The sequence below is a fragment of the Euleptes europaea genome, chromosome 5, assembly GCF_029931775.1.
Source record: "Euleptes europaea isolate rEulEur1 chromosome 5, rEulEur1.hap1, whole genome shotgun sequence".
In the NCBI taxonomy this organism is placed as follows: domain Eukaryota; kingdom Metazoa; phylum Chordata; class Lepidosauria; order Squamata; family Sphaerodactylidae; genus Euleptes; species Euleptes europaea.
Genome location: NC_079316.1, coordinates 28,102,524 through 28,129,273, shown reverse-complemented (window position 1 = coordinate 28,129,273; position 26,750 = coordinate 28,102,524). Strand labels below are relative to the sequence as shown.

Genomic DNA, 26,750 nt, shown 5'->3' with positions numbered 1-26,750 from the left:
TCTGGATTTATAAATGCTGGGTTCACAAACTATGAAGCAATTCTTCAGTTCAGTAATTCAAGTGAAACATAAAATAGGGAGCTCTGTTTGTAGATCAGAGGCATAAAAAAACTTTTAAGCAAATTTAAGGAACCTATCGGCATCTCAAAGAATAACAGAAACGAGAGCTCCTCATTGGTGAAACACTGATTATCCTAGCTCAAGTGAAAGCTTCTGTTTGATTGTAATGCTATTTCTAGCAAATGCCTGTGTGGTACAAACTGGCTACGATTAACTTTTTTTCATTATTTCCTCAAGGCTTCTTGAAATCAGCATGATACAACATATGCCTGTGTGGCTGTCATCTAAATTCTAATCTGGTCCATGCCTACATCTGTTCACAGAAAAGCAGACTTCTGAGGCAGCTCTTCCAAGGAAGCTTTTCACATGCAACAGCAAAGGAAGGGTTCCCACGTTTCCAACATAGCTGACTTCGTATTTTCTGTAAGCCCACGGTGTTCTCCTGTTCCATTCAATTTACCTCCAATGAACCGACATCACTGTGCACTTATTTATCAATATTAACTGTTCCAAGATACTGCCGTGTATTTACGCCAGCTAGATTCAATGTGCTATCATCTGCACTGTTGACAGGAAGATACATCTAATTGTAGATTTTACTCCTGCTCTGATAACCAGATTGAATCACTGGTTCACGTGTTATTTCACCATAGATTTTATGTACATGCATACTTGTATTTATCGGAACCTGTGTTATCGGAGAAATCACGGTTCTCCGAGCAGAATACTCTCAAACTTTTATTGGTGGGAGTAGACCAAAGACTTATCTACAGTTAAGTTTCTGTTTTCTGCAATGAAAATAAGGGTTGAAATAACATCCTGTGTATAATTTACTCAAAATCTTATCCCTAAACTGAAATATACTAAGATGAATGATGTTAGACGTACTAAGATAAATGATGTTAGATAAATACTATCTGAAGAAAATCAGAGTATACTAAGATAAATGATGTACACAAAGATTTTATGTGCGTAATTAACTCTGCTTCTGTTTGGGTTGTGGGCTGAGTGACATCTTTTCTGTAATGCTTGAAAACAACTGTAGACATACTCTTGGATTCCAGCACAACTGTGGCAAAAGTGCAGGAATCTGTCTTTTTTATAACACGAGGAAGGCCCTAAAAATAGCTTCCGCAGAAGAATTTTGAAAAATTTCCTGTTGACATTATTCCAGAGGGGAGAACGCAAAAAAGCAACTATCTCCACTTATGGCAGAAAACAAGTGTACACAGAGCACTCAACTGTCACAGACCCTTTCAACAGCTGGGATTCTGACTCTGAGGAATATCGTCTCTGGCTGAGTGCACAAACCCAGGTACTGAATTGAAAGAAGTGAGAATAGAGGCTATACGTAGCCCTGCTGCATCCACAGCTCTGCAGATGAGGACAGCAGAAGAGGAAGCAAAAGAAGATGAAGAAGAGTGGATTTTTATACGCTGGTTTTTTCCTACCTTTTAAAAAGAATCAAACCGGCTTACAATCTCCTCCCCTTCCTCTCCCCACAACAGACACCCTGTGAGGTAGGTGGGGCTGAGAGAGTTCAGAGAGCTGTGACTAGCCCAAGGTCACCCAGCTGGCTTCATGTGTAGGAGTGGGGAAACAAAACTAGTTCACCAGATTAGAGTCCGCCGCTCATGTGGAGGAGTAGGGAATCAAACCCGGCTCTCCAGATTAGAGTCCACTGCTCTTAACCACTACACCATGCTGGTCTGTAGTAGAAGAGCTAGATTCGAGCCCAGAAGATGTAGAAGTCATTTTTATAACTCGCTTTTTCTCTACTCTCTCAAAGTGGTTTACGATCACAATTCCTTCCCCCACACACACACACACAACAGGCACCTTGTGAGGTAGGTGGGGCTGAGAGAGTTCGGAAAGAAATGTGACTACCCCAAGGTCACCCAGCAGGCTTCATGGGTTGGAGTGGGGAAACCAACCCAGTTCACCAGATAAGACTCCGCTGCTCATGTGGAAGAGTGGAGGAATCAAATCTAGTTTTCCAGATTCCACCACTCTCAACCACCACACTACTCTAGCAACCAGCATTGGACTCAGACACCCTGGGGCAAGTAACCAGACAATGCAAACACACAGTGGGCTGTCCACACGAGCCAACCCTCCATCTGCCCAGGAGGCCCTATCTTCGCCTCTTAAGCCTTGCCTGAGGTGCCAGAAGGCCTGTCAGATGACCACAGAATGCTGGAAAAGTCCTAGCTCCAGGCTAGAAAGCTACCTCCATTGTCGTCCCACTGGTCTCTAAGACACAAAGCGGTGGTCTCACATGGGTTGGGGCCATGGCTCAACAGTGCAGCATCTGCTTGGCATGAAGAAAGCCCCCTGTTTAATCCCTGGCATCGCCAGTCAAAAAATTATTAGGTAGTAGGTGGCTGAAAGGCCTCTACCTGAAATGCCAGAGAGCTGCCACAAGACTGAGTAGACAACACTGGAAAAGACAATCATGCTAGGAAAAGTGGAAGGCAGCAGGAAAAGAGGAAGACCCAACAAGAGATGGATTGACTCTATAAAGGAAGCCACAGCCCTCGGTTTGCAAGACCTGAGCAAGGCTGTTAAAGTTAGGAGATTTGGAGGACATTGATTCATAGGGTTGCCATAAGTTGGAAGAGACTTGACGGCACTTAATACACCACACACTCTTTCGTATTTGTCTATTTATATTATATTCTTCCATGTTTTTTTGTATTTTGGTCCCCACTGGGGAGAAATCTAAGCAAACAAACAATAGCTGCAACACTGCTAAATGAACAGAATGTTTTATCCAGCCTCCATCTCCTGACTCTAAACCCAAAACACAATCTTGTGACTGCTGCCAGCTGGAACTCTTCAGCCCATCCTGCCTTACAGCCTTTCCTAGACTAAATTGCGTTGGTGGTGTCAGCCGTCAAGCTCCAGTGACTTCTTATTACTGAAGAGCTTGCTTCGTCCCTCTTTTGTACTTCTCAGACATCTTCTGTTACTCATTGGCAGTACTTCAATGTCTGGTGAGCTCCCCGATCCCCTCGAACTCATTTTTGTCTCTGGAAGGCAGGTCACAATGCTGAGCATGCACACCGTTCTGTGAATGGATAGCAGGTGTTTCCAAAGCCACTGATCCAGGGTGAAGCAATGGATACGGCCAAAAAATAAAACCCTGTCTCACACGAGTCACTCAAAAAACCACCTACAGCACTGTGATTCTGTCAGACAGCGTGCCAGGGCAGCTGACCACTGACAAACGGCTGGTAATGAACAACAGATGACAAACTGGAATGAGTGTGAAACAAAATACCAATTATTTATAACAGGTGTGGGTAATGTGTCCATAGCCTGTGGCCCTGAAACATAGTTGTGAGGCGCTTAGCGAACCCCTCACAAACACGAAGTTACTCTCTCTTCTTGTTACAGAAAGCAGCCTGATTTATATGATGGAAATGCAAAAATATTTTCGAGACGGGTGTTTTTCCCCTTCGGTATTACAAATCCTTCAGTTTTCCCCTCCCCTGACACTTGCGATTAAAGTAGCTTCTTAAAAACTGCAAAAAGGCCCTTTCTTCCAATCACATGTCAAGTAGCCAGGCACTAGATTTTTACTTCCAGGGCCACTGCTTGGAGAAAGAAAGGCAGGTGGCCTGAGTGACACACAGCCCAGAATCATCCTGGCCTTGGGAATCAGGTGACCCAAGGAAGCTAACCCTGTGCCACATCTTGCTATAAAGCCTCAAGATCTACCACATTCCTCCATTCTGGGCAATTCATCACTGTGGAAGGCCAATAACTAGCCTTTTGTGCTTCAACTTTTAAAAAAAAGTGTCCGCTAGCATTCTGACATAAGCATCTAAAATGGCAACAGGATGAAGTCACCAGTGATAGAATAGTATCAGAGCAGTTGACTCCGATAAGAACCAGACAGTGATAATCTGAAGACAGATTGTGTTACCTGCCAACTTGCTTTGAATGTTTGACAAATAACGGCTAGAAACACTTTTGAAATCAAAGTAATTTTAAGATCTAAAATGCTCGGGATGCTGGCTATAAGCATGAAGTCTTCTAAAGATTCTGTCCCCCCACCTTTAAAAATGTCTACTGATGCTACAGTTAAATGTGTGTCAGCAGGAAATTAAGTACCTGAAAATCTGTAAAACAAACATGGAAAACAAATCCTGAAGCCAGAAGAGGACTTTTTCTGCTGTGCATCAGAACAAAACCAGTTCCTACATTTAATTTTCCTACCTTTTGCTCTACCCTGAGAAACTGAGCAAATTCCTCTACGGTGAGGTGATCCTTCTTATCGCTGTAGCTCAGAAGCAACAAGTAGAGGTCACGTCTTAATGACATCATCTTGTAAAACACGGAAAATTCTTCAAAGGTTAAAGTTCCCTGGTTCTCATCTGTGTCAGCCTCCTGAGGAACAAGCATAACCAAATATCTATGCTGGGTGAATGAGAATAAAGAAGCCGAGCAAAATACTTACTGCAGGAAATGATATTGGTGGACAGCCTCCAGTTGAGACATCTTACAAAGCTATCATTTGTACCAATTACACTTTACAGCCCAAAAGACATCTTGAGCTCCCAAACATACAGATCTGTCGTTGCTAATATGGTGTCACCTTCTATCCTCTGAGCTTCTTTGATTTTTCTCCAGCGTCTTGTTGGCAATTTGATTGGCACAAGTTTAGTTTGTTAATTCATAAATTATGCTGAATCCCTGATAGCAGAAACCATTTGCAGGCCACCTTTTTGGCGTTCCAAATCAGCAATGCTGATTGTTATGACCTTAAGCAGATGATGAGAGGGAGGGCATCTTGGCCAACTTCTGGGCATGGAGTAAGGGTCACTGGGTGTGTGGAGGGTAGGCAGTTGTGCATTTCCTGCATTGTGCAAGGGGTGGACTAGATGACCCTGGTAGTCCCTTCCAACTTTATGATTCTATGATTCTAAATCCATTCAGAGATCATGCCCAACCCTAGTGAAGCTTCCCTAACAGCTGGCATGGCATCTTAGTTGCATCAATGCTTCTCCATTCAAAAGCCACTCCACGCTTAGATTTGATCTCGTGGTTTATTTACTTACTTCATTTGCACCCCACTTTTCTCCATGCTGGGAACCCGAAATGGTTTACAACATTCTCAGTATTATCCTCACAACAACCCTGTGAAGTAGGTTAGGCTGAGAGTTTGTGACTGGCCCAAGGTCACCCAGCAAGCTTCTAAGGCAGTGTGGGGAGTGGAACCTGAGTCTCCCAGATCCTAATCTAACACTGCTACCCTTCCACATGCCAGCAATCCACATTTGTTTGTTTATATAGAAAATCTGTACATCACCTTTTCCAGACTTGCTCTAGACAGCTCATAATAAAACAAAACAAAGCAGAGACAATAAAAAAAAGTAGTGAAACAAAAGAGCATCACATGAAAATATATATATATATATCCCGAATCCCTGACCTTGTAGGCCATATAGAGACAATTCTACTTAAACTTCCTTTTTGAAAGAAAAAAGTGCAGTTGATACCATTCTCACTAGAAGCCTCTAAAGAGAATGCATGGTTTACCTTATGCCCAGGGAAAAACGGTTGTCCTGTGCATAGCATGCACTGCCAAAGGAAAAGTGGAAAGCTTAAGGGTCCACGAAAAAAATTCAATTTAAAACAGGGTTGTGTGTGTGTGTGTGTGTGTGTGCGCGTGTGTGTGTGTTAACTGCCATCAAGTCGCTTTCGACTCAGGGCGACCCTATGAATGAAAGTCATCCAAAATGTCCTATCTTTGACAGCCTTGCTCAGATCTTGCAAACTGAAGGCGGTGACTTCCTTTATTGAGTCAATCCATCTCTTGTTGGGTCTTCCTCTTTTCCAGCTGCCCTCAACTTTTCCTAGCATGACTGTCTTTTCCAGTGACTCTTGTTGTCTCATGACATGACCAAAATACGATAGCCTCAGTTTAGTCATTTTAGCTTCTAGGGTCAGTTCAGGCTTGATTTGATCTATAACCCACTGATTTGTTTTTTTGGCAGTCCATGGAATCCGTAACACTCTCCTCCAACACCACATTTCAAAGGAATCTATTTTCTTCCTATCAGCTTTCTTCACTGTCCAGCTTTCACACCCATACATAGTAATAGGGAATACGATTGCATGAATTAATCTAGTCTTGGTGGCCAGTGACACATCCTTACACTTCAAAAACAGGGTTACAGTTGCTAAAGTTAAAAAACGCATTGACCTAGAGCATGACCCTAACCATATCTGTGCAAGAGTAAATCTCAAAGAATAAGAGGTACTTCCAATTAAATGTGCTTAATGGTGCAGTCTTAAAGCCACACACTTCTCCCCTACTCCAATCAGCTTCAAGCACAGGAGGAGGCCAGCATAAGGCACTACGCCAACAGAGAAGCCATGCCGAGATCTACTGATTTCAATGAGAAGTCATGTCGGGGCTTCACTGGGTAGATTTCATAGCCCTGCAAACAGCATCTGGTTCCCTCCCAGTTATTTCATCCAAGGCCTAATTGGCTCATGATGAGAAATCAGCATAACAGAACAAGCTTGAATCTTCAGTCAACATGGAAAAAAAGCAGCCGCAGCCATTTCCTGTTGCCAAAGTGCTCCTGGAGACTGTGGCAAGACCGCAACAACAGCAGGACTTTGCGCAGACAAAATTTCGACTCTAAACTCAGTCTTGATTGCTGTTTGAGGCCGTCCTCGGGGAAGAAAGAGTACTTACTGTATGTTATTATGGGGTTTGCTTTTTTAAAAAAAAAAGCTCTGAGCATCTGCTTAAGAGGATTTGCTTGGGATTTACAAAACATTTCACAGCAGTTCTTCCAAAATACATTCTCTTTTATGTACGAAGGTTTCCGCAGTAACTGAGAGGAAGTCTGCTTGTTCTACTGAGGACTGAGTAGCTAAATGCAAGCCACTCAAAGAGGGGGAAAAATTAAATGCTAGTCCAGTAGCACCTTACAGAGCCAACAAGATTTTGGGGGGTATAGGCTTTTGAGAATCAAAGCTCTCTTTGTCAGATACCATTGACTCTCAAAAGCGTATTCCTTGAAAATCTTGTTGGTCTCTAAGGTGCTACAGGACTCAAATCTAGATCTTCTACTGAAGACCAACATGGCTACCCTCTGAAGCTATCAAAGACAAAGTCATCCATCTAGAAGTGCTAGATGTTAGTCCAGTAGCATCTTAGATAACCAACAAGATTCTTGGGGTATCAGCTTTCGAGAGTCAACACTCCCTTCATCAGAGCTTTGACCCTCGAAAGCTTATAGCCTGAAAATCTTGTCAGTCTCCAAGGTGCTACTGGACTCGAATCTAGCTCTTCTACTGCAGACCAATATGGCTACCCTTCTGGAACTACCTTCTAGAAGTAATACTTTTGACTCGTTCTAGCAAGGGGCTTGAGGGTTTTGGATTCACCTTTGACTTTAAACACAGATTCTACAAAAAAATACGAACCATTGCTGAAGCATTCTTGATATCTCCATTGCTGTATTTATTATATCTCTCAAAAAGTGCACCTTCTAGGGTTGAGCATTATTTGGTGGCACAGTTACCACATCAACAAATGAATCGTTTGGGCAGAAGCCTTTACCCATATCCAGACTGGTGATGGAGTAAATGTGAATGCACTGGTAACCACACCACTAGAATTATGTGAAAAAGCTGCTTTCAGAGTTGTGCAAAAGCAATCCTCTTTAAAGGAGACAGAGCCTGGCATTTTATTGGAGCCAAGGATGGAACTGTCCAGAGCTGTCAAGAGCATAATGAGCCAGCCTTTTTATTTGGTTCTAACTTATCTCCAAGGGGTTTTATATTATTGGAAATCCAAAGATTAGTTGGCAAGCACCGGGGGGTAAAAGGAGCAGCTCCAGTTTGCCAGGACAGAGAAAGATGCCTCTGGCTATACAAATGCTGTTAGTGCTGGTTAACAAGAACAGGCTTTTTCCCTGTGAGTGCTGTTAAATATAAAGGTGATATAAAAGTCTACCTTGCACTGTTACTAGTGTCACCTTTACACCCAAGGTGATGAGGCTCTCTTGCTACATGCAAAGCTCAGAATACTCAAGGAGAGAGCCAAATAAGATGCAGCAAAGTAGAACGGAGGCTGTGTACATCACTGTTTCGTGGATTTTCTGTCCAAAGATTTCAACTTGTCTGCGATGAACAAGTCTGCAAGGAAGCTTCTGACACTCCCAGCTGGCCATTTTGGTAGTAAATGGGATGAGCAGGAAGCTGTGGCCAGTACAACTATATATGTGCACACTCACACACTGCAGGATGAAGGATACACTGCAATCATGCAGACTGTGCCACTCATGTACAGCCTACAATTCGCCACAATCCCCTAATCTGTCAGTGCAGGGAGCATGTAGATGTCTATGGCTTGAAGGAAGTGACAACTCCAAGGTTTGGGGGAAGGGGATATTCCAGCAGAGATATCCTTGCTGGGCTCCCTTAGCATGGAAGCCAGAGGGAAGACAGATTAAACATTTCCCTCCACGTTTCCTCTGCTGGGTTTAAGTGCAATAGCAGGGTTATTGGGGTAGATGAACCCTTTGCCTGCTTAGCAAATGCCTGATCATGGCACTCTCTGGAGCCAGCCCTATAGAGGGATCCAATGTACAGGGACTAGTGAAAATCCTTGTGTGGTCGAGCCATAACGGATAAATGGAACATGACACTTCACTGAGTCAGACCCTTGGGTCTATCAAAGTCAATACAGTCTACTCAGACTGGCAGCAGCTCTCCAGAGTCTCAGGCAGCAGCCTTTCAGCTCACCTATTACCTGATCCTTTTAACTGGAGATGCCGGGGATTGAACATGGAACCTTCTGCCTCCAAAGCAGATGCGATCCCACTGAGACACAGCCCCTCCCCATGGGAACCTTACCAATTCATCCCTACGATCACTTGTAAATGCGATGTGTTTAATTTTAAATACTGCTTCTGAAGAAGATCAGTTAGCTTAAAAACGCATCAGGAGTTTTGGAATGTTTTTTTCAAGAAATCCTAATGTATCCCATTGACATCTGTGCTGGCCATATTATTGGAAAGTTGCTGGCTTCTGATTGCGCAATGACAGAAGGAAGCCAATTGCTTTCAGCAAAACAAATGGGGAAAGGGGCACAGCAAAACACAAACAAATGCTCAAAGAGGACTGGGCCTGACTGTGATTAAGCCTTGGCCTCATCACCAAGAGCACCATGATCTCAGTGTCCAGCCTGCGATTCATTAAACGTTATAAGTTCTTGTGGGAGGGACATTGCCAGATGTCAGCTGTCAGAGTCAGACACTGACACGACACGGCATGATTAGCCTGTCCTTGTTGCCTTCTTCTCTGGAAACACAATTAGGTGGAGGGGCGTGTCTACTCATTAATCTTGGTCTGTAGCTTCATATTCCTATTTCAACAGTCAGACAAATCGGGAAAGAACGGAAGCTCACCTGAAACATTTGTCTTACTTTTCGCCGGGGTAGGCTGACGTTCAGCTTATGCATCAACTGATGGATCTCTTCGATATTGAGCAAGCCGTCACCATTCTTGTCTGCTTCCTCAAAGGTCTGCTTCACCCAAGTGCACGTAAGTTAAGGAAAGGATAAACCACCTACATCATTAGGGTTGCCAACTTCCAGGTGCTAGCTGGAGATCTCCCGCTATTACATCTGATGATAGAAATCCAGGTGATAGAAATCAGTTCCCCTGGAGGAAATGGCCACTTTGGCAATTGGACTCTATGGCATTGAAGTCCCTCCCCTCTCCAAACCCCGTCCTCCTCAGACTCCACCCCCAAAATATCCAGGTATTTCCCAACCCGGAGTTGGCAACCCTATATATCACAGGTTTGTGGATCCACTTTTCAATTACTGAAAAATGCTAAGCAAGAATAAACTTTTTTAAAAAAATATGTGTGTGTATCTGTGTGTCAACTTACAACGTGTGATGTATTTCCCCAAAGATTCAAGTCTGCATTATTTATGTATAATATTTCTAGGCCACCACTTCAGAATCCTGCTTGAGGCTCCTTACAATTAGTTCTTCTTGCTCTACAAAAGCAAAACAAAGGGGAAGAGTGGGACATTTCTATGTTTTTTATTAAATTTACACTGGGTTTGATCCAAAGATCTTGTACCAGCAGAACTCTCTCATCCCTCCCATTGGTCTCCTCAAAATGCTACTCCTGTGGGGGGCTTATTAATAGTTTCAGGGGGCAAAATGGAGGTTTGCCACAGGAAGAGGGAACTGATGGATATTGCTTTTCATGTCACTGGCAGAAAACCTGTGGATCTAACCCACTTTTCACTTTCTCTGGAGCAATTTTTTAATGTATTAGGTCACCATGGTTTGGGTAGCTAAAGACTGGCCTTGATTTATTACAAATCAAAGCAGTATTTGCAGATGGCTGCATCCCACTCAATGAAGTTAGAGAAAGACTTAATTATTGCTGATTAAAATCAACTTCCTCTGCCTTTAAAATGGCTAGCTTGTTAGTCTCCACTAACCAGTTAGAGAGCAGTGTTACGCTTTGCTAGTACATCGATCTTGAATGTCTGAGGCAAAATTATGGCTCTCAACAAATGGGAGATGATGATTCAGCCTTGCTGAATCCCTCATCAGCCATAGATCACCACAGACTATTAAACAGAAACTCTGGATCATGTATTAGCCATTTTAAATCCACTCCCTCCTTCAGGCAAACCATTTTTGAAAAAGGAAGTGGCTGGAAATACCTAAGCTTATAATAAATCATGATTTAAAATGAAGTTGGAATGACACAATAGTCATCAGTAACGTGCCATTAGCATTCCTGTGTTTTACACACAAGGCCTCCTCAACTATGTCAATTCAACCATCTTGCTAGAGCATGCTAAGGGTCTAGCTAGAGCAGTATTCAGTTGACAATCATAATTAGATGGTTTAAGAAAAAAAGCAAACCCTCCCAGGATCCAGGAATCAGAGGTATGCCATCACTAACAAAAGGGGATCCATTTTAGCCAATGTCTAATGAAACCTTGTAGGAATGCATCCAATCCCTTTTCTAAAAATCATTTAAGTTACTGGCTTAAGTTACTGTGGGCATGTGCTCTGTTAGTGAATTATGTAAGTTAATGTCCATAGAAATGTTTGCTTTCATTCGGACTCTATGGCATTCAAGTCTCTCCCCTCTCCAAATCCCACCCTCCTCAGACTCCACCCCCAAAATCTCCAGATATTTGCTTTCATATGACCTGAATCTTTAGGTGCGCCTCTGAAGGGAGAGCCAGTGTGGTATAGTGGTTAAAAGCAGCAGACTCTAGGAGAACCGGGTTTGATTCCCTGCTTGTCCACATGCAGCCTGCTGGGTTACCTTGGGCTAGTCAGTTCTCTCAGGACTTTCTCAGCCTCATCTGCCTCACAAGGTGCCTGTTGTGGGGGGGATGGAATTTGTAAGCCACTTTGAGACTCCTTTTGGTAGACAAAAGCAAGGTATAAAAACTAACTCTTCTTCTCTTCTTCTGAAAAATTCTAATATCATACGAGAGAAAAATCCCAACTTCAACGGACACATGAAACTGCCTCATACGGTATCAGACCCTTGGTCCATCATCATCAGTACTGTATACTCATACTGGCAGCAGCTCTCCAGGGTCTCAGGATGAGATCTCTCATATCACATACAACATAATCCTTACTGGAGATGTCAGCGTATTTAACCTGAGACCTTCTGCACGCTGACCAGATGTTCCACCACTGAGCCACAGCCTCCTCTCTTCTTCTACACTATTTCAGAATATTCCTTGTGTTCTCTTGTTTGTTATCTCCCTCCCTACACTAAAAATCCAACCCTCTTTAGCCATGCCTCATAGAGAAAACAAGAGACACTGGAAAAGACAGTCATGCTAGGAAAAGTTGAGGGCAGCAGGAAAAGAGGAAGACCCAACAAGAGATGGACTGACTCGATAAAGGAAGCCACAGCCCTCAGTTTGCAAGATCTGAGCAAGGCTGTCAAAGACAGGACATTTTGGAGGACATTGATCCACAGGATCGCCATGAGTCGGAAATGACTTGACGGCACTTAACACATACACATAGAGAAGACTCTATCTCTTTGGTGGTTTTAATTGCTGTTTCTTCCTTGTTTAGCCCTACAGTTTTCCCACTCTCACTTTTCCTCTTCTTGTCAACCATCTAATTTCACAGAATCTCTGTCCTACTGGTCCCCCTTCTTTTTCTGACTTCAGCCGTCTAACAGATAAATCCCTCTTTGTGAATCGCTGTTCCCTGGTGGCTTCTGTTCTGCTCTCACTCCAACTGGAACTGTTACAGGGGCCCTTTCACCCTCCAGCCTCCCATCTGCCAGAACTGATAACGCAAACAAGGCTTGAAGGAATGTTTCAGCACAAATGAATGCATGGCAGCCACGTGCAGCCTCTCCAAAAAGTCAGGGATAAATATAGAAAGTGCAGAAGGAGTTTATGGAGCTTGTAATTTGCCGCAAAAGGTTTGTAAGTGTTTCTCTACCTTCTGACAGTTGGGAGCTGAATTATGGAAACTGGAATTAAGCACAAAGCAAAGTTCGCACTTTCTCAGTCTCTCTCCCACTCCCTCCCCAGCCCACTAAATCTAGGTCTGGGTGTGGGAACCAGGTTTCCCATGTCAGAAAAGTTTAAATTGAATTATGGCTGGGAAGCACCACAGCGAGGCAGAACTATTTTCACCCATGGAGTGTGACTTTCTCATCTCCCCTCTTCTGCTGTAGACCTAGTCCCCCAGTGCCCTTCCTGTGGGCCTGCTTCCCCCAGAAGCAGAGTTTGGGCACTTGGGGCTGCAGCAGGAGGGAGGAGGGAAGAAGGTCATGTTCCAGGGGCAGAAATCATTCTGTTGTGGAAACATTCTGGTGGATCCAAACCTCTTTGTAAAGTTGAAGAGGAAGAAGAAGAGTTGGTTTTTATATGCGGACTTTCTCTACCACTTAAGGAAGAATCAAACCGGCTTACAATCACTTTCCCTTCCCCTCCCCACAATGGACACCCTGTGAGGTGGGTGGCACTGAGAGAACTGTGACTAGTCCAAGGTCACCCAGCTGGCTTCATGTGGAGGAGAGGGGAAACAAACCCATTTCACCAGATCAGAGTCCACCGCTCCAAACCACAGCTCTTAACCACCACATCACACTGGCTCTCTGAAAAAAATCTTCAGTTTTGCAGTGTGTTTTGCCATGTGTGTTTCTTATCTTACAAGAGGCCAAAATGGTCGGTCCTTGCATTTTTTTCTATTTTTGTTATTTATTTATTTTTATTTTTGCCAGAGCAAAACTAGGCTATTTGTAACCCAGTGAACCCAGACCTAGCTTCAATTTGCTTCTTTGTTTAAAAGTTGAGTAGACTCAGATAGATTTCTTCACATCCCAGGACATTTTGTGACCGGAAATCCTAATTCCCCCCAACCACCCTTGTTTCTGGCAATAAAAATAATAACCAAATAACACTGGCCTAATGAAGGTCCCAATGTTAAGATACTGCTATTGAAATTCTCAGGAAATTCTGTCCACTCATCAGAGCATCAAGCTTTTATTCAAAAGCTATTTCCGAGTGTTTGAGGGATTAAAAAATGTAAAAATTAGCAAGCAGCCGAAGGATGCTCTGAGGGTTAAAACCCAACGGAGGGTTAAAACCCAACAAAACTGTTACGTTACTACATGAGAGGGCATTACTCATGGCCTCAATTAATCAGCAAATGAAAAGGCATACTTGAAAGTTCAAAAAAATCTGTATGTTATACATAGGTCAGAGTGGAAATTTTACCTCAAGAAACGCCTCCGCGCTAGAACAAAGAAAGCCAGCAAACGGAAAGCCAGAGCACAACCTGGAAAGGATATTGATCGTGCGTCCTCTGTCTTTTAGCAAGAGAGTCCTCGTCGCTTATCCCAGCCATCAGGTACTTCAGTCCAGTGATCCAGGTCCGAGCTTCCTCCGGATTAGAGGTGATCAGATCTAGAGACTCCATATGGTTCCCATGATAAATGGTAAAGCAGCAGCTTGGATCAAAGTGGCCTTCAGCATGGCGGTGGAATATTTCCGACTGCCGGCCTTCAGTGACTTTGTAAATGGAATCAATTACAACTGCAAAAGAGAAAGGCAGAAACCAGAAAAATAAAGAAGAAGAGTTGGTTTCTATACCCCGATTTTCTCTACCTTTAAGGAGTCTCAAACCGGTTTACAGCCGCCTTCCCTTACTCTCCTCACAACAGGCACCTTGTAAGGTAGGTGAGGCTGACAGAGTTGTTGTTTTTTGTATAAAAATTATTTTTAGATCTATAGAGTGCAAACTAAACATACAAAAGAGTTCTGAGAGAACTGTGACTGGCCCAAGGTCACCCAGCAGGCTTCATGTGGAGGAGCAGGGAAACTAAACCAGTTCTCCAGATTAGAGTCCATTGTTCCTAACCACTACACCACGGTGGCTCTTACAGTCAGGGAGCTCAGACAGTCCAGCTCTTTGCTTTCCAAGTCAACCCCCCCTTTTTAAATTGTAACTCATTCATTTCAGTATTTATCAAGAATACTCTAGGACCACAGATCTCAAACTTCAGCAACCCAAGGAGCCCCATTTCGATTTAAACATTTTCATGGACTCCCAAGACTCCCCCCCCCTTCCCTCACCAGTACATGTTTGAATGAGCATGTAGCAAGCCTCGCGTGCCTCTTGGGGGCTTATATTCTCTTCCATTCTCAAAACAATCCTGTGAGACCCTTACCAGTAAGACAAATGGTTTTTTTATTATCTGTACATGGACTATAAGGTCAGGACTCAGAGAGCTGCTGATGCTATAGGTCAACAACTCTGAAGGCCCTGACTCAAGCTCCAATATCAATCTCGCTCCTCGATTGGAAGACACTTTCAAAGGAGACAGCAAACATTTTTATTCGTTAAGAAGTTAGAAGAAAATGGGAGGTGGGAAGGGGCCTAGAGAAGCTTTCAGAACTGCCCACAGAAATAAAGAAGCAGTGTCCCATAAAATCTGAATTTCTCACAGCTGGTTGATAACTATTATCAGCCATGGATGCAGCATGGCATCTTAGCATCTCTGTGATTTTTTTTTTAATGTTCAATTTTATACCTGGGGACGGTTATCAGGACTGCACATGCTAGCCAGCTAATTAGGGCAGAGATACTGATGGGGTTGCTGGGAACCAATAGGTTTTTTCTGACTAGCTTTCTGAGGAAACTAGGTGACTGCAGACAGTGGCAATTGTAAAAGTTAAGATGAGGGAATCCAATTTTGTCCCCTTTTCCCTGAGGTGCAGAAACCCTACCCTCATCCTTAGAAACCTCAGAGGGTTCTGCTTTCATGTAAGCAAGAGAGGCACGAGAAAGAGCCTTGAATTGCTTACCGTGAAGGCTCCTTCTGCTCTGAGGTACGGAGGGTGTCTTTAGCTCGGGTTCTTTTCCTTTCATTGCTAGGGAGGCAGGAATCAAAAATATTTAGGCCTTCCTGTCTCCTGGAGGAAATGACCCCCTCCTTTCTGAGAGCTCCAGTAGTTGAAGAGCTAGATCCTAAGGTAGACAGAAAAACCCAATCGGAAGGAAACGGAACCTTCCTTGAATATTGTCGCAACTGTAACACAGAACAACGTGGGGTAGTCAACAACTCCCCTGAAAAAACTTGTATTACCAACAGGTAAGAACTGTAATAACTGTAAAAATAATTTTATTGATATTTCATGTGATTTGTTTGTTTTGCAGATATCTCATTTGTTTTGTTTTGTTTTGCAGGTACCATCGGGAGGGGAAGACGCCCTCCATACCTCAGAGCAGAAGGAGCCTTAGCGGTAAGTAATTCAAGGCTCTTTCTTGTGCCTCTCTTGCTTACATGAAAACAGAACCCTCTGAGGTTTCTAAGGATGAGGGTAGGGACTCTGCACTTTGGATACTGTGTCCAAAGTGGAATTGGCCAAAGAGGTAACTGCCTTTAATACTCTGGAAACACCCTCTAAGGCATTAGTATCATTATCAGGGATAAGTTGTTGCAGTTTATGTGTCCAGAAGATGGCCGCACGTGAGATTAGTGCTGATGTAATGGAGGCGCTAGCCACTAGGGAGGAGGCCTCATGAGCTCTCTTGAGAGCTAACTCCGCTTTCCTGTCTAGTGGATCCCTAATGGAGCCCATGCCACCACTGGCCACAAGATCAAAGTAGTGCAGGGCAGTGACCGGTGCCTCCACTACCGGGACTTGTAGTAATTGGCTGGAAGTGGGGGCCAGCGTGTAGAACTTTTTGGACCCGGCTATCATTTGTTTGGTCGCCAGACACTTCTCCCACTCAGATGTGATCACTGAGGAGAAGTAATTGGGGACAGGGATGGCTCTTGTGGGAACAGTGTGTCTAATATTGGGAGCTTTTTGTCTTCGCCCCCTTGTCCTCTTTAGTTTGCGCCCTCTTGCGCTTTGTCTCCTTAGCTTGAGGCAGGTGATGAGAAACTTGCCGGGACTGATCCGCGGCAGTAAGAAGCCCTGGGTCGAGATCCCTAGACGGAATAAACCCGTCATTAGAGAGCTCCAACAATTTTTTTATTTTTTTATTTTTGGCGGGAAATAATAAAATCTACCTAAAGGAGATGGGAGGCGACGAATAGAGGGACGGACAGGGGGGGGGGAATACAGCAGACTAAGACTATACTAAAAACTGAGAAAAAACTAGTTTCCTATTTCTTCCCTAACGAAGGCAGGAAACTAAACTGGAGCTTTTAGAAAGGAGGGGGTGATTTCCTCCAGGAGACAGGAAGGCCTAAATATTTTTGATTCCTGCCTCCCTAGCAATGAAAGGAAAAGAACCTGAGCTGAAGATGCCCTCCTGCCTCAGAGCGAGAAGAGATCACCATCTCAATGTACAAAGACCTCACAGCCCCCCTCAGAGTACACCTGCAGAAAGGGCCTGTACATGTGCTGTCTTGAGCAAGGGGACCTTACGGGCTCTGCAAGATCTCAGTCCTTCACGGCGTAGTGTGTTACCAACTGTTTTCATGGTGATTATGGTCCCAGCTGCCCTGAGATCATTGACAAGTTCCCCCCGTATAGTTCTGGGCTGCTTCATCACCGTTCTCATGATCATTGCAACTCCACGAGATGAGATCTTGCATGGAGCCCCAGACTGAGGGAGGTTGGGTTAGGGTTGACAGTTATTTTGTGTTTCTTCCATTTGTTTTTTGTTTATTTTGTTTATATCCAGCAAAATAGTTAAAAGTTTCAATTTGATACATGATTCTCTCTGCTGATTTCCTAGGTTGTTGACACATCAGTACAACATCGTCTGCATAGCTTCTAATCTTATATTCTTGGTCTTCAAATTTTAATCCTTGAATTTCTGGGTCCATTCTTATTTTGTTTGTCAACACTTCCATTGCTAAATTGAATAATAGGGGTGACAGGGGACAGCCTTGTCTTGTTCCTTTTTCAATATCAAATTGTGCAGATAGTGATCCATTTATTAATAACCTTGCTTTTTGTGAAGAGTAAATAGCATCCACTGCATTCCAAAATTGTTTTCCACAGTTCAAATACTTCATCGTATTCTTAAGAAAGGTCCATGATACGTTATCAAATGCCTTCTCTGCATCTAGAAATAACATTGCAGATTTCTTTTTATTAACTTGGATATTATTAATGGCTTCCAAGACTACTCTGAGATTATCTTTCAATTGTCTTTTAGGCATGAATCCAGTTTGATCAGGATGTATTATTTTCAAGATGTGTCTTTTTAGTCTTTCTGTCAGTATCGCCACCAGTAATTTATAATCCACATTTAATAGAGAAATCGGTCTGTAAGCTCTTGGCAAATGTTGTTCTCATCTGTCTTTTGGGATTAATGAAATATGAGCTTCTTTCCATGATTCAGATAGTTTCTCTTCTTGTAGCACTTTGTTGAAAGTTTTCTGTAGATATGGAATCAAAATGTGTTCCATTAATTTGTAGTAATTTGCTGAAAGTCCGTCTGGGCCTGGAGCCTTGTCTGGTTTTAGCTTTCTGATTGCATCTGCAACTTCTTGAGTTGTAATAGTCTGATTTAATGATTGTCTATCGTCATCAGAAAACTTATTTAAACCAGCTGATTGTATATACTTTTCTAAGTTGAATTGTTCAGTGTCATTATTTTGGTACAACTGTTTGTAATAGTTCACAAAAATTTCTTGAATATCTTCGTTTGTCATTTGACCATTCTTTTGAACTTCCAGGATCCTTCTTTTCTCTGATTCTTTCTTTAATAGATTTGATAATAATCTTCCAGGTTTATTCGACTGCTCAAAATATTTTTGTTTAACAAATTTTAGCTTCTTCTGCATCTCCTCTACTTCAATTCCCCCAATTTTGTGTTTTGTCTCTTGGATCTTTGTCAATATTTGTTTTTTACCTGACTTCTTATGTTCTTCCTCTAACTGCTGTAATTGTGACTTTAATTGTTCTAATTGTTGCTTTTGGTCTCTTTTGGTTTTTGATGTTATGGCTATAAATCTTCCTCTCACATATGCTTTACTTGCATCCCAGATTATGTTCTCTTCCACATCAGGTGTTGTATTTTGAACAAAGAATTCTTTAATTTCTTCTTGACATTGTTTGGTTATATCTTTCCTCAGCAATATTGCATCATTCATTCACCATCTTAGTCCTTTCCTCTCACTCCAGAATTTTAATTTCAAAGGGCTATGATCTGTGTATGTTGATGGTAAAATTGATACGTCTTCGATAGAGTTCAACAGAGATTTTGATGTAAGACATAGGTCAATTCTGGAGTATGAGTTATGTCTATTGGAAAAAAAGGAACAGTCTCTGTCTTTAGGATGTTTAAAACGCCAGGAGTCTAATATACCCCAATCTTCATGAATTGAAATACTGTCTTGGGTAGTTAGCTCCCTTTCAGGTGTGAAGTTTTGTCTAATTTGGGGTCTATTACTTCATTCATATCCCCTATAATCAAAATTTCTCCTTGATGTATATCCACTAAATCCTTTAAAAAAGTGTTTAAAAAATTTCTTTAGTATGATTCGGGACATATATATTTGCTATTGTTACAGTTCTCCCATTTGTGCCTTGTGTCACAGTTATCTGATACCTTCCTTTTTTGTCTTCAAAGGTATCTAACACGGTCAATTTGCTTCCCTTGATATAAGTCGCAACTCCTTTTTTTCTTTTTATCTAATGATGAAAGATAAACTTCCCCCAATTTTTTGCAATCTAAAAATTTCCCATGCATATTCTTAATGTGAGTTTCTTGGATGCAAATTATATCACATTCTTCTTTAGACAGTTTATGAAATATTTTCTTTCTTTTTGCCTAAAAGAGATTCTCTTAGTTCGAGAGTACATGGATCTCTTGAAGGACGCTCTATTTCTCCTCTGTGTGGTGTTCTTGGGTCTCCTGTTCTACTTCTTCTGGCTCTGATGTCAAATTCTGCCAACAATTGGTCAGCTTCTTCTCTGTTTCTAACAATCCTTCTCCCTTCTGGTAAAGAAATGTCTAATGTGTATGGTGCAATCCAACGAAATCTAATGTTCCACTTGATTTAGAATCAGAACTACAGAATCAGAACTTACTTCAAGAAACTTATAATTTAAAAGAAGAACTGCTTCAAATAGAAAAGATATTTAGAATCAACTCAGCTTACTCTACCAGATACAATACCCCACGAGAAATCCTAGTCAAATTTACTCATCAAAGGACCAGAGATGATATTCTATGCTTACAAAGAGAACAGCACCTCAAATGCGAAGGGAAAGACATCCGGGTGCTAGCGGACCTACCCCCAGCTGTGATTCAAAAAAGAAAACAATTTGATGGTCTAATATCAGTATTACACAAATGTTTCATTGGATCCTGTGTGGTACAGTGAACAGGGTGATGAAGCAGGATTCGAGGAACCCAGATTTAAATCCCCATTCTTCCAGGAATCTCACCAGTTAACCTGGGGTCAGTTATTTTCTCTGATCATACCCTACCTCACTATGTTGCTGCGATGAAATGAGGAAAGGAAGAATCATGTAGACCAGTCTGATATCCTTGGAGGTAGGGCAAGAGAAAAATATGACAACCCAACAGAGAGGATCCCACCCAATATGAACCGTAAGCTAACACCTGCCTAAAACCATTCTAACCAAAGTTAAGGCTGCAAAAGGGGAAGGAGATTGCTGGCAATATAACACATGCAGTATTCCCCGTGTCAAACAATGGAATCCAAACAGATATGAATAAAAACAAATACGAATAAAAAGACAGAACCTACTTTTTGCTTTTTCACTCTTCCTAGATGGCCTCCATCTGATGCAAGTCCTATGTTCATCAAGGTAGAAAAGACGCACAAGGCCTTTGGCTCCGTTCTTCAATTTAACCATCTGAGTCCCAGACTGCATTACACTCATACATCTTTCGACTGAAAAAGAAGATTAAAACAAATGAAAACAAAAAGATCTATCTTTTGCTCAGCTGTGCTTTTACTTAGGGTAACGGCTGGATTAATTGACAAAGTAACTATTACAAAATCCCCATCTGTTTTCACTTTAGGTGAAGGAAATATGGAGATTAATTAAGACAGTTACAACATTAGAATTAAAGTTATTGTAAAATTAATTATTATAAAATATTATAAAATTATATTTAATATACAGCGGATTCATTTCATTTTTCAAAATTTCAGAATATTCTTGCTGGGGCCTACATTGAACACTCAAGAACTGGATTTCATAACTGTAGATTCAAAACTTTATAGCGCTTTTAGAGTCCAGAAACCAGAGATATTTTAAATTTTAAGATCTGTTTTAAACTTTGGAAAATGCAGACCAGTTTTCAATACTAATGTATAAAAAATAGCATGCCTAAATAGCAATTCAACAAAATATTTTATGATAGTTTTCATTAATGTCAAATACTTAACATTTAAAACTTGGCAATTTGCCTGGATTATCAGTTAACTGGCACTTATACATTGTGCTATTTGTTTCGTATGTTTTGAACTGCCCTTGTGATTGTTTTATTGCATCTTTTCATTGCCCACTGAAGCTATCGAACTGCATTGTTCTGCTGCAATTTTATCTTTTAACCACCTGATAGAGTTATTTTGATGCAATTTAACACTGCATTTTTATATTATTTTTATTGTTTTTATCTTGTTTTATTGAATTTTTATTGCTTTAAATTGTTTGAGACATGTTTAGTACTTAAACATATTCATGTCTTTCTAACAAAAAACCAAAGGCATAATCCAGGTAAAATTAAGCCTCTTTCAGTACCATTGATTTCAGCAGCAATTTTTTTTAACATATTCTATCATATATTCAGTAAGACAAACAGACTGACAAATGCATCATCAAACTCAGTGAAATGAGAAAAAAACCCATTAATAGTCATAATTACTAAACAGTTAACTTTATCCCTGAAACATTCGTTCTTTAATCAATGCAGTCTTCACTAGAAATACTACTGCCTGCTTACCCAACAGTTCTAAAATACCTTACGGGCTGGATTCCATTAGACACTTTATGAACTATAAGAAACTGGCACACTTAATATACCAAAATTTTAATGTAGTTTCTTATCCCCAAAATAAAAAGGGCTTCCAGCTCTCTGAAAAGTAGTCTCAATTAGCTCTTTCATCTCTTAATTTAACAAATTCAGTAAACTTGGATAATCTGGCAATTTCTCAGACTTTAATTATCCAAGATTAAATATTTAGTCTCCACTTCCCCCCACACACACACACACACAATTTTCTGCTAATAACATTTTTGCTGCAGTCATAAAATCACAAACTGTTCCTTCGTGTCCTTTGACTCCTTTCTGAGCATCTTTTGGCAAAAGGCCAGTAATAAACATCTTGGATCATTTGCCAATGTGTACCCCGTTTCTTTAAGAATACCATTCAGAACATCTTTACAACTGAGCATGACTAGAAAACATGACCAAAATCTGCATCCTCATGGCTACATTTCCAGATTACAAATTAGACAAGTAAATAGACAAGTTTTTATTGCAGCATTGCCATTCTAAAAAGCTTAGTAAAACTATTTACATTTCGCAATTATAAATTAATCAAATTAGTAAATAGCACCTTTTTAAGTACGCAAGCTTTCTCCCACTGATATCAAAGTTTAATTTCATGCACAATAAGAAGGCACTGGCAAACCACCTCTGTTAGTCTCTTGCCGTGAAAACCCCCAAAAAGGGGTTGCCATAAGTCGGCTGCGACTTGAAGGCACTTTACACACACACACACACAGGCAGTGATACTTTTCTAGGCTGGATCCTTTTTCTAGGTTGGACCCTTTACTTGCCTAGCACATTCAGCTGGTAGCCAACCTATGGCGCTCGATTTGTACTGCATTGATCTTTTGCCAAGAGCTATCACACTCCCCTTCTGTCCCCCTCCACAGAATCTTAGAGTCCATTCTAGCTGGTAGGGATTAAGCAGGTGGGCAAAAACTGCTACCATATGTTCTATGGCTGTCATCTGAGAACTGCATGTAGGAGAGCACCAGTGCAGTATACTGCAGTGGTTAGAGAGTCGGACTAGGATATGGAAGAGTTGGGTTCAAATCCCCCAACCTGCCATGAAGCTCGCTGGGATGATCTCGGGATGGTCACTTTGTCTTGGCTTAAGCTACTCCACAGTGTTGTTGTAAGGATAAAACTAGACAGATGTACTAGATAGGGAAGCACAGCTTCAGACACAGATGGGTAAGTCTTTGCACCAGTCAAGAGCAGAATCTCCTTTTAAAACAAATTTCTGTACATGATCCAAATATAGATGGACTGATACCCATTTCTGCATGAGAAACACACTATGACTTTCCCAGCAAACTGAGCATATCTCAGTGGCTTCCCAGATGTAAAAGGGACAAATTTACATCTCAAGTTAAATCTGTGAGGCAAGGCTATAAAATTATTAGGCTCTTTTTGATGTCTGAGAATTGGCAGTAGCTGTGCTAACCCCAAAAATTCAGGTACTGATACCAGCCGTCTGAATTATAACAAATATGTAACGTGACATACTATGGTTCTTGTCTATGATTTCAGATTCTGTTCTCAGTTCACTTCTGTCCCTGTCAACGCTGCATATTAATTCTCAAAATATACACAGATCTGTTAAATGGCAGGATTTCCATCAGTATTAAGGAAGCATACGGAGATATTGTTTCAATAAACAAACAGGAGTATCTTAAAAAGTAAACTGAACTTCTATAGCTGACTCAGCCATGGCAATTTGTCACACGAATGTACTTGAACCTTGCGTCATAACAGAGAAAGTGTTTGCCAGCTGCAATAGACAAGTCAAATCAGTGACATTCCACTAGGCCAAACATCTTAAATTAAGTGGACTTTCATTCAAAATGATCCCTTTTTGCCTAGCCTTATAGCGGAGAAGTCAGCATGAGCTGAGTCGCGAGGGGTGGGGACTCATCGCACATCTTTCCAGGACTTCCTTCTAAAGAAGAGGTTGGCAGCCTTTTATAATTAAACAGCCAAACAATGTGAAAATTCAAAGCAACAAAAAGCCAGCATAAGAAAGTCCACTGGTGTAGCTGAAAATACACAGCGTCACATTACTTTTAATTCATTTGTTAATAAAAAGTTCCTACTGCCCAAACACAAGTTGTTGTCAGTCCTTTATTAGGAAGCTAAATGCTTAAGACTCTGTCAATGAGAAATAAAGGGTATTCTATTGTATTGTAATTTATTTATTTATTAGGAAGTGGCACCATCAAAGTGACAAGAAAGTAGTAAAAATACTCAGGAGCGCCCTACATTATTGTCTTAAGTCGGCATATAAAAACCAACTCTTCTTCTTCTTCTTCGGTCCTGGCATATATCTGTGAATGGTTCACACTGAGATTACTGGCAACTGTTCATTTCTCCTGGCCCCATTATAAAATCTTTGGCCTGCCATTCCTTTCACATTGTGGCATTCCACCTGCCTCTCCAATATACCTCAACCCAAAGATTTCATTTTCTTTTCTGAAGAGCCATATGTGGGTTCCATAGTGAGCCACATTTCCAGAGCCCTAGGCAGCAGATCCCTCCTAGAGAAAAACAATTCTCAAAACATCATTCTCCTCCTTTGCTTGAAGACACTTTTGAAAGGCTCAACCCTTTTTCTTGCAACCAAGTTTTGTTACAAACAGTGGGCTGTGATGGAGTGAGTGGCATGGTAAAGGTCAAACAGCATGCCAAACAAGAAAGAATTAGATTCTGCTCTAGTTGTTCCGGAACAGCTGCTGGGTTGCCCAAGAAGGGTCCTTCCTGTACCTTTCAATGTTACTTGGAAAAAACAATTCCATCAGGCATTACTTCACCCCTGAATACAGAACCAAACATGGGCACACTGGGACCATAACCATTTGTACTGAACTCCTAAAGGCTCAAGAGTCCGTTCAGGGTCTTGGATCAAGTAATATTTTACATTCACAAAATCACATAGCTCTCTGTATTGATCAGCCTGGAGTAACTACTAACCTACAGGGTTTAAAAAATCAATTAACTGACAGTGCATTCCTAAGGAGAGTTACTCCAGTCTAAACCCACTGAAATGAATGGGCTTAGATTGGAGTAACTCTCCTTAGGAATGCACTGTTAAACTAAAACACCCCCTTTATCCACAAGCATGAATAGAAAGGATGGCCAAATCCACCCTTTTACACCTTGTACCCTCAACAATATGTGTTAAATGAGAAAGCTGCGTGGGGAACCCATCCCCATTAAGCGATTTTAGGTACGTACTCCTAATCGGAACAATTTTCAAAGAGGATAAGGAAAACAGGAGAACAGCTGCCTGAAAGTGAGAGCGGAGCCTCTTTATAAACCCAAATTCAAAAGTGGGCATAAACTTTATGTATTTAATTAAACTTATATCCTGCCCTCCCCAGCAAAAGCCAGGCTCAGGGGACAATACAAAAGGCCCTTAGACCTTTAAACTGATCACTAATAACCTAGGAATGTTAATTGCTGCTTTTTACAGTCAAGCTGGTCATCTAAGACTAATAACAAACAACTAGTTCTAAAGCTTAGCTTCACTACTCTAAAGATTACTTGGTCAACAGCTTTGGGTGGGTGAGAAGGCTTACTGGTATGTATGCATTCTTTGGATGGAACTGGCCTAAGCGAACAACCAACCCTAAACAAACAGAAACAAGCCACTAGTCCATAAACAGGCTAGCTAATATAAAAATATAACTTTTAACTTTCAAAGAAACAAAAAAGCAAGAGGTGCAGTCTAAAAGATACTGTGGCCATGGTGATCAAATGGATGTTGTTTTAAAACCGGAAATACTAATTATTTTTATAATAGATACTTTGGCACAATTAATGTTTAAATGGATATTAAACGTGCCTATAAAAACAAATGGTTTGCAGGAAGTTTGTGTGGAAACATACAGAGACCGACTAATTTGCACAAATGAATCTCAGCCGTCATAATGCAGGCAGTTATACGTTACACAATAGCTCACAGCCCACAAGTGTATTTACTATTGCTATCAAAACACTATAACCTCTCTCTCCGCCTCATATACACGTAGTTTATGACTATTTCTCTTGACCCTCCCTCCCAAAACTCATTTTATGTTTCATTCAGGTAATGGTAGAAAATGACTGAGAACCAAAACTGTGAACTAAAAATGACACTTTCCACAGGCTCAACAAAGCAAAACAAGGCTACAATCTTTGTTCTAGCTGTGCCTATAGATGTTTCCAGGTTAAGGATAAGCCGGTCTTTCAACTTTTGAGAAGTCTGCAACAATCCCTTTCATCTCCACTCTAGAAGTGCATTATCAAAAATGGCCAAAGTACAAACATCCTGTTCTACTTTCACAGAAAACTATTCTCTTCCTGTGGACTCACAACCCTCACCTTAACAACAAAGGCAAGAAATAAAACTGTTATCTTGTGCACTCCAAAGAGTGAGTCTCCTTCTGCTCAAAGCAGAACATGAGTCCAAATAAACATGCACACGGATTCACCACGCAGCTACCGACCTCTGTACATTTACCTCAGAGTAAGCTCTAGTGAACTCAGTGCGACATGTTTCCTAATAAACTTACGTAAGACCAGGCTGCCATCAGAAAAGCTACTTTGAATGACAGCTGAAATTAAAGGAGAATCCTGCCATTTAAAGATGAATTGCGCCAAAGCATCTGTTATAAAAATAATCAGTATTGCTATTTTAAAATGACATCCATTTGATGCCCATGCCTGCATTAATCAAAAAAGAATTACTCCGCCGCTTTCAAATAATCTCTTAACACAAAACAGATCAGATTGCCGGCAAAATTTCCCACATAACTAGCTCACATCCCGGCTGCAGTCTTCATTCCCAACACAGTCCCCGTCTTCTGGCTGCACCTTTAACAGAGAAAGACTTTGGGTCCAGATCTGTGAAACTGATACCAACCCATTTGGGCCAGGTGGCACCCCTGCGAAGTCGCTACACTTCCCATCACATGGTACACCTTCGATGCCAGGACGGAAGCCATTGGAGCATGAGAAGTCCAGATGTTGCTCAGAAGCTTACAGGCAGGCAATATTTATCCTTTCATCTCAGCTTCCCAGAGCTGAGTAAATCAAAGCTGCCAGACAGGGACCCCGAAGCTGCAAGACTGAATAGTAGCCACACGTGGGCCTTGCGTTCAAAAAGCACTCTAATCCATACAGCTGCAGCAGCCAATTCCACCTTCCAT

At 41.5% G+C, this 26,750-nt stretch overlaps 1 protein-coding gene across 1 annotated transcript in view; it reads right to left on the bottom strand.

Moving 5' to 3' along the window:
* Positions 1-26,546, bottom strand: part of PLCH1 (phospholipase C eta 1) — a 92,009-nt gene extending 65,463 nt beyond the window's left edge. The window contains exons 1-5 of the mRNA XM_056850386.1: positions 26,465-26,546; positions 20,309-20,455; positions 13,913-14,156; positions 9,501-9,630; positions 4,285-4,455 (exon numbers count right to left, since the gene is read on the bottom strand). Of these exons, the coding sequence (XP_056706364.1) occupies positions 4,285-4,455; positions 9,501-9,630; positions 13,913-14,156; positions 20,309-20,455; positions 26,465-26,546 (774 nt within the window). The remainder of the gene's footprint in view (positions 1-4,284; positions 4,456-9,500; positions 9,631-13,912; positions 14,157-20,308; positions 20,456-26,464) is intronic.
* Between the last annotated feature and the right edge of the window lie 204 nt (positions 26,547-26,750).